Below are 8,611 nucleotides of genomic sequence, written 5' to 3'. Positions count from 1 at the left end.
AATTGAGGAAACATTCATGTGTGGGTCTATCTAAAGTTAGTGCATTAGCTTTTACACCAAGCCACGCTTAGGGATCCAGGGAGCCCGTCAGTGAGGGTCACATTCATTCCTCTTGTCTCTGGCATCCTGCGCTGGCTGGCAGCCAGTCCCCTTGGCAGGTGAGTCAGGACCTTCCCAAAGCACCAAAGGCAAATGCCCTCAGCAGGGTCCAGGGGAAGCAGGATGCTGACCCCAGCGGGTTACAGAGAATGACATCGATTCTTCTGGCAGACGCAGTTAAAATGGATACAGCCCAGGGCAGGGATTTAATAAATCCCCATGTCCCATGTAAGCTCACATGCTCCTAACAAGGGCTGTGTCAGAAGGGCTGGCTTCTCCTAGGGGAGGCTGCTAGCCTCGGGCTTGGTCCTGCAGCTGCTGGGTTTTAGACACAGCCTTGCAGACTGCAAGCAGAGCCTCCTTTTGCTGCCAGCAAGTTCTCTGTGGTCTTTTTGTGATGTTTAAATTGCAGCATCTGAGGATTTGTACTGAGAAACCTCTGAACTGACACGAAGAGCACATGGTGTCATGTTAACATGTATAAATTAAAATATTAAATCCACATAAAATGCAGCTTAACATAAAAAAAAATAAATATATAAATTAAATGCAAAATAAAACCATTTCCCTAGAAACTCCATTTTAGTCCTAGGAGCAGGTTTCTAAGCAGCATTTTCTTTATGTCATCTGCCAGAAAACTAGCACTGAGACTGAAGTGTCCTAGGCAAGCACAACACTGGGTCCTAGGACACTTATTATGGAGTCAGACCTTGGCTCAGGGCCAAGCACAGTGGGTGACACAGCAGATGGAAATACCTTTGAGTTGTATGTCAAAGCCTTGCAGCATTGCTTTGTATCTTTTTCTCCTTCCCCCCAGCACACGCTGCTGCCACGCTCTGGCTCACAGAAAGACAAAAGCCATCGTTGTGGTAAGCCCCTCTTGCAATGGGGTCTCTCAGCTGTGGTGAAGGCTTGCTGGTGCCACAGGCTCAGTGCACCTGAGCACTAACTCCTGGAGCTGCTGCCCCTGCAGGTGCTGGGACCCCCACAGCTGGAGGGGTTCACATGCCAAGGAGGCACTGGGTGACCATTCAGTAACAACGACTGCACATCTGCCGGGATGGCCAGACGGCAAGGACGCGCCCACAAGTAAGTGTGTGAGCAGTGGGCTGCGAGCTGCAAGGTGTGCACAGCACAGCTTTGACAGCACCTCATCTATGCTGGCAACAAGAGTCTGCATGTCGCTGCCACCAGTGTGGAGGAACTAAGAGCAACTACACTTACTAAACTACTTTCCCCGAGTATTTTTGGAAGGGTGGTCTCTTTCCTCACAACACAGGTTCTGCTCCCACATCCTGGACACTTAGAGGGACAACAAAAAGCTTGAACACAGCTAAGAGGCTTGGACTGCCTGCATATGTGCAGTGAGGAAACTGCTGCTGCCTGCAGAGCTGGCACGCTTCAGCTAGACCGGGCAGCCGCAAGCCTCAGTAAGGCAGGCGGGTTCCTCAGCTGCCTCACCACCATCCTCAAGAAAGCCTTTGGTTTACAAGGACAGGGAGGTTTCTCATACATCTTGGGCCAACAGCGGCCAGGGTTGTTTCAGCCCTTCTGCTTTAGAGGGGGCTGGAGTTGTGCGTTTGGAAACTCTTTTTGTGTGACTTTTCAGGCAACAGCCCCTCTGTGCCTCCTGCTGTCACACTGCTGCTGTACAGGAGTACGTTGTCCACTCTGTGTGTGCAGAGCTCAAGTTGGCAGGTTAAGAATGTGCTCTTTGTAGCAAAGAACAACAGGCTGAACCTTCCCCTCCCACCGCTCCCAAACAAATGTGTCCTTCATCCCAGCTCCCTGAGCATAGCTACCAGGTGTTGCAGGATGCCACAAACAAATACTTGGGACAGACACCTGCAAAGCTGGCAAAGAGTGGTCTTGCCTAGCTGGAGTACAGGTCCCCTTGCTCAGAACACCACCTCTATGTTCAGGATGGGAGATGGAAGAATGACCTTCACTGTCTTGTTACAGTGGGAGGGTTTCACCTTCCCTCATCTCCTAGGTGCATTTTCTTTGCAAATTAATTTTCTTCTCTGCCCCTCCTGCCCCCCATGCACTGTCTACATGCAGCAGCAGCACTTCGGCCCTCACCTTCTGGTGACCAGGTTCATGGTGCTACAAGTTAAATGGCAAGGCAGCCAGGAAGAGAGTAGAAAAAGCTCTCACAGCAGCAAGGCAGCCAAGATAGTCTACAGAAACTGTACAGGCAGCAGAATAAAGCAGGGAAAGTGAAAGTGCTCCTGGCCTGCAACTGCTCTTGCACAAACTCTTAGCTCAGTCCAGAATATTACAGCGTGCTGCACTTCCTCGTGGCATCCAGTGCTGAGCTAGATGGATACCCGATTGCCTGACAAATGGGAACCATGTAGAGGACTAAACCAGAGAAGAACTGGACTGTGATTAGATGGCGTCTCTGATGTTGCGTCGGTGATTGGAGAGTCAATGGATGAACGCAAAGTGTGGGAGATTTAGAATTCGATCTTACAGGCTGGAAAAGATTCATCCTGCATCACAACAGTGCTGCTGCTTGCCAGTACCATTATGTTTAGCTCCTGCTGTTTCTCATGGGTCTGTTGGTACCATTCTCGTGTCACCTCAGTATCATGTGTCGGGATCAGTGTCACCTGGGAAAAGAAAGCAGCAGGGATGATTGTCTGAGAACAACTGCAGTGACAAACAATGCCCCCAGGAACTGAGGCTAAAATTTCCCATTAATTTAGGAACACTGTACCCTTGGTAGTGCTTGTTCTATTTAATGTCTTTCAGATGTCAGATTCTTGAAGGCAGAGCTGTTGGTTTTTTTTATGCAGTACCAGAACAATGGCACGCTGAGCTGGCTGCAAACTGGCAGCACTAACACTGCAATGATGAACATGGCTGCAGTGCAGGGGAGCACAGCTCTCTGTGGAGCTCCAGAAACAGCCTTATAAAGATCCCTCACTGTGACAAGGAACAATGCTGAGGATATCACTGTTAATGGCCTGAAATTAGACTTTATGTGCCTGTTGACCCAATGTGCAACTCAGGGACCTTGAAATCTGAGGCCGCTTCATCTGAAGGAACATACACACTTTCTTGTACCTGTGTTCTGAAAGAGTACCTGCCCAGGATGTCCTGCAAACCTGACTAAGCAAGAACTATGTGCAAGAACACTCTGGTTTACAAACACTAATAAAAAATTGCCACCAGAAAGATCATCAGCAAGCAAGGCTAGCAAAAAAATGCCACTGGCTGAGGGGGACTGATGAAAATTCAGACTGTGACGGTGCTTGTTTTCATTTGAGGATAGGCCGATGCTGCAGCACGTACAGAGGAGTGTATGATCTCTAAATGCTTCCTCCCCTCAGAAGGATGCAGAAAGGAGGACATACTCCTCACTCACACCATTTTGCAGGTGTCCTCCTCCTCATGGGTACGAATAGTTACTCCTCTAAGATTGCATAGCAGGACATGCCCAGTACCATTTGCTTCCTCTTAGTGTACTCCCTCTGGGCATGTTTGTGACACACACCTCCCCAGCACTTGTGACACAAGGAGCATCACACACGCTCCTTGGCATTTCCACGACCTACCTGCAGGTTCTCCCCCCACTGAGACTTCCCTTCCAGGAGCGCATCCAACACTGCACGGCTTGGTTCTCCATTGGCTGCATCATTTCCACTCACAACATAATACGACGCTCGAACCCGCTTGAAGAACTCCGGATCTGTGTTCTTTCCACTGCAATGGTTGGGGATGTACGCCAAGTCCACATAGACAGGTGGACCCATGACCACAGGCAAACTGCTCTTAGGACTACTGGAAGCTTTGGGAAAAAAGAAAACAGAGGCTATCAAAACCCTTCTGGAAAGAACAAACTCAAATTAACACTGAAGGACTTGAATTCCAAAAAGGTTTTTCTGTGGAGCTGCAGCAATAAGGTTAAGATTTATTCAGGCTCTGCTGCTCAAAGGTGACTTGGGTGCATTTCTGGGCTAGTGCTGTCACAGCTTTTGGGAGGGAAAGAGCGTTCTGTTGTTCTTTGAGGAGGGACTGGAAGGCTTTAGGCTCAGAAGCCTTTCCTTGGGAAGGGAATAAAAAAAAAAAAATCTCCATTATTAGCTTTTGCAGAGTTGTCATCCCAATCAATAGTTAGACCTATTTTTATCACCTAATACTGGTATCATCTGGTAGGATACCAGCAGAGCACTGGTCTCTGTGTGAACACTTAGCAAGAGGTCATGGGCTGTACAGTCACTTGAAGCAGAGTCCCTCTTTCACACCTTTATTTAGGAAACAGAGAAGATCTTAGTTTCCAACAGTCAGACAACTAAGAAAAACTTAGTTTCCAACAGTTCACTACTCTGTGGGTGGCACTCAGATATGGGAGCTATTCCCATCCCATCTCTGCAGAACATTTCAGAGGAAAGGCTGTATCTGACCATGGTGGTATCCTGTTATTCTGACTGACTGCTTTAGCTCAGTCAATGCACTTACCCCACTCACAGGCTGAGAAGTTGCCACCACTTTTTAAAAGACACACATATTTTGTCCTTCAGTTGTTGGCATTTCTTTGACAGCACCCACCTCTAAATCCCTACTGCTCCTACAGAGATGCAGCCCCTAGGTGGAACTGAATCTTGGCCTATGAAGGTCTGAATTAGGTGTCACAGGTCTGTCTCGGTTCAGAGGTGGTTTGCATTTGAACCTACAGAGGTTCAACATTTTCCTCAAGGCTTTGATCTTTTAAGTGATTTCTGTGACAACCTCTCTACCTTATCACTGCATATAACTTTTTATGCCTGACTGGAAAGTCCTGTTCTCTCCTCTTCTAAATTTAATCCAGTGCTTTTTCTCTGTGTTGAACCTAAAGAAAAAATGCATTCTTAAGGAAAAATTTCTTACCAGGGTTTGTTTTGATGCCATTAACAAGGTTCTTGCCAGGGTTGCTGTGACTACTCCGGGATAACTCATCTTCTGTGTGAGGAGGCTGCACCATCGCATTCCGTGGTTTGGGCTTCTCTCCTCCATCTCTTTCTTTTTTGGCAGTGACAGATTTTGGAGATTTGTCTGATGGCTGTTTCACGGGAGTGGGTGATCGTTTCCCTTTCACATCCGATTTCCGGGCGGGCGAGGAAGATTTGGGTTTACTCAAAGGTTTCCTCACACCTTTGTTCTTTTCTTTGATTTCTTTCTTGGAAATTTTATCAGTTCTGCTCATGCTTTGCTCATTTACTAACATATCAGGGTCTACCATGCAGACATCAGGGTGAGGAGGATGGGGATGGGGGTCTACCATTGGAATAGGCTGAGGATCATGGCTGGACCTAGAACTGGCATGATGAGCATTCCCAACAGCTTTGTCCACTGGGAGGAAATCAGCATCTTCATCCGAGTCCATGTTGGCATCTGCTGTGATGGACGGACATTCTTCTGTCTCGGGTGGGACATCTGAGTCTGACTGGGAGGTTCCAGAATCACTCACTGATGTTGGAGGGGTTTCCTCCACTGTGGCACTTTGCATGGGGCTACTCCCAGTGTGGGGTGGTCTCCCTTGCACTGAGGGATGACCATCCTCCTGTGAGAGGTCACTATCTTCAGAGAGCTCATGAGGGCTTGGGTTGATAAATGAGGGAGAGAGCTCTCCCTTCCTGTGCCTGTATTCACATGAGGAAAATTTCTGTCCACAATCAAAACTGCCTCCTAAACGTGGCTCCATCTCATGGGAAGCATCTCCATGGTCCTCTGTTTTTCCACCTCTCTGCACATCCGGGTAAAAGGGCTGGAAACTGTGTTCAGGGGACATCAGAGAGGAAGGACGGCTCTGCCTCTCTGTGTCCTCTTTGCCTGCGCATGGAGAAAAACTGTCGTCAGAATCAGGACATGTTTTTTCATCTTTTGCCTCTGCTGCAGGGTATGTACTCTGGAAAGCTTGCAGACTGGTGCTCACCTCTGTTGGACCATTGGCTGTGGTTTCATCTTTGTGCTGATGATGAGGAAATGAAGTCAACACATCAGGGAGAGATGTCAGTGTCATCAGCTGTTCTGCAAATGGTGCCTTCTGCTCTGGACTGCTTACACAGGGTTGCTGTTGTTGCTCTGCAGAGAATGGTGTGGGCTGCGAACTCTGGCACTCCTTTCTGCATGGCGAAATGTTGTCACCTGTGCCACCCATGAATGGAGAACAATGTTCTTCAGCAAACACAGAGTCTTTGGTTCCAGCTGTATGTGTTTTCACAGCATTATCTGGAATCCGTGGAGACACATCCCAGAGACTCCTGGTACCTGGTTCTGCTCCTGCACCCATGTGTGTGGAAAGTATATGGGAGTAGAAACTTTCTGCTGTAGCTGACATCACGGGAGTGGTAGCTTCAGATGAAGGTTCCTCCGAGAGGCTGGAAGAGTCATCTTTCAGCTGCTGTTGAGGCACAGACTCTCTTTCCACACCTTTAGAAAACAACTTATCTTCTTCATATGGACTGAGCAGTGAGAATTTAGTAAAAGATGAGTCAAGGCTGCTGATTTTCTCAGAAACTTCCAAGTACTCATCTTTCTTCCCCTGGTCTGAGAGCAAAGCACAAGGAACCTTTAAAGGAATAGAGATATCCCCTAAATGTCTTGCTGAGGTTTGTTCATGTCTGAATGTACTGGATGTTTCCCTCTTTCCTAGCAGGGAGCACTCAAATCCAGAAGAGCTATCCCTCACTCTGCCCTCCACTGTGGGGCCCTTTCTGTACACCTCTTTGTCTCTTCCAGAAGCAGATTTCAAGTACATGGCTTGCTCTTGGCACTCTGAGACCACTGCTGCACTTGGGTAATCTGTTACACAGAAATGTGATTCCTTTGTGGATTCTTCAGCAACCTCTCTCTTGTGTGAAGAATCTTGTCTTAAATGGTACATTTCTGAAGCTTGCTTATCTCTGCCTATGTCTGGCAGGTCACGGTAACCAGCAACATAGGTCCCCACAGCAGTGGCTGATGTGGTTTTCTTACTTCCACACTCCTCTTTCCACCCCAGATCAGAGGGTGAAGAGGCAGTAGAACTGGGTGAAATGGACTCCTGACGCTGGCTTTGCAGAAGGGGTTCGGATACATGAAACTTGTCCATTGCTGAGATGTGTGCGTAGACTGAGCCTGCAGCTTCAACAGGGCTGTGCAGTTTAGACTCCTTTTCAGATTTCTCCTTAGCGCCTTTCTCTAACTCCGAGTCACTCAAGCTTTCTTCCCCTCGACCTGCTTTCTCATAGTACGTATCTTTGGGAGTTGGGCTTTCAGATTTCAGGGACAGAGATATCTGCTCCTGGCTAGACAATGTGATGTTCTCATCTGGACAAGCAGCATCAATATAGGTGGCTGATTTTCCTTGATAAAACGTGTCAGTCATGTCTGTGAGAGATGCAAATGCTGTGCTCGTGGATGACGGGTGCACTTCAGAGTCCAGTTCTTTCGGCAAAGCAGAAGATGCCTTCAGTTTTTCCTGTTCTTCAGATATCCTTGGCTTATCCGCTTCAGACAAGGGCAAGTATCTTTCGTGGATGTTTGTATAGTCAAAGGCTGAATCTGCTTTATCTTTAGGGGATGCTGGAGATGACAGCTCCTTCTCAGCAGAGGTATAAAGGCAGGACTCTTCTTCCTTTGCAGAGACATGAAAACTTTGACCTTTTTGAGAGATCAGTGCTGTTGCTGGCACCTTGTCAGTGTGACCTGGGCTGTCTGCACCCTTGGGTGTGAAGGGAGAGGGTCCAACTCCAGATACAATTATCTTCTCATAGATGTCAGCATACTTGAAACTTCTTTCATCAGGGTAGGGAGTTGGTTCTCTTTCTTCTTCTTCTTGTCTTGTAGAACTGTCATCAGCTCTGGGTCTGCAGACCCCTTGCTCATAGGAATAAGGCTCAGGGGAGCTCCTGGAATAGGTCTCTGGAGAATATGCCACTCGGCTGGCAGAACCCACAGCAGCACTACTTATTTGAGAAGGGCCCTGTCCTAGAGGGGAGTGTGCATGCTGCCCTGACACTGCAGCACTTTCTTCTGGGGATGTTGCTATATATTCATATTCTGCTGGTCTTGTAGATTGCAACAGAGTAGATGTTGCTGCCGTCTGCTCTTTCCTTCCTGTAGAGTCATAAAGACCCTCAGTGGATTTGCAGTCATCCTCTTGCTTTCTGTCCGACTTGTATTTACAGTCTATCTCCTGATACAAGTCACTGATCTCTGATTTCTTCTCTGTATCCTTCGATGGGGCTTCCTCCCATAAAGGTGGCTTGCCCTGATCTAACTTGTAAGGCCTTTCTGTTTCTGGTGTTGTGTCAGTCTCCTTTTCCAGAGTGGTAGCTGTTACAGACAGGGGAGATACCTTCAGTGCTTGGTCTAGTGACTTTGCATAGATATCTAGGACAGCTTTCTCCTCATCATCTAAGCAGGAGTAGTCTTGTTTAGATGTCAGCAAAAATTCTTGCCTTTCTTTGTTTCTGGTTAATGCTTTGTCTTGATTTTCCTCACCAGAGACATATTGAGAAGACAGAGGAGAACTTTCTACTTG

At 47.7% G+C, this 8,611-nt stretch overlaps 1 protein-coding gene across 1 annotated transcript in view; it reads right to left on the bottom strand.

Annotated features, from left to right (window-relative positions):
• Positions 1–2,548: 2,548 nt before the first annotated feature.
• MAP1A (microtubule associated protein 1A) overlaps positions 2,549–8,611 on the bottom strand; it is a 13,880-nt gene continuing 7,817 nt past the window's right edge. The window contains 3 exon segments of the mRNA XM_029085571.1: positions 2,549–2,714; positions 3,663–3,895; positions 4,975–8,611. The exon segment at positions 4,975–8,611 is cut by the window's right edge and continues 17 nt beyond it. Of these exon segments, the coding sequence (XP_028941404.1) occupies positions 2,559–2,714; positions 3,663–3,895; positions 4,975–8,611 (4,026 nt within the window). The 3' untranslated portion in view covers positions 2,549–2,558.

The sequence above is a fragment of the Antrostomus carolinensis genome, unplaced genomic scaffold, assembly GCF_000700745.2.
Source record: "Antrostomus carolinensis isolate BGI_N321 unplaced genomic scaffold, ASM70074v2 scaffold28096, whole genome shotgun sequence".
Taxonomy (NCBI): domain Eukaryota; kingdom Metazoa; phylum Chordata; class Aves; order Caprimulgiformes; family Caprimulgidae; genus Antrostomus; species Antrostomus carolinensis.
This window is presented reverse-complemented; position numbering and strand designations above follow the sequence as displayed.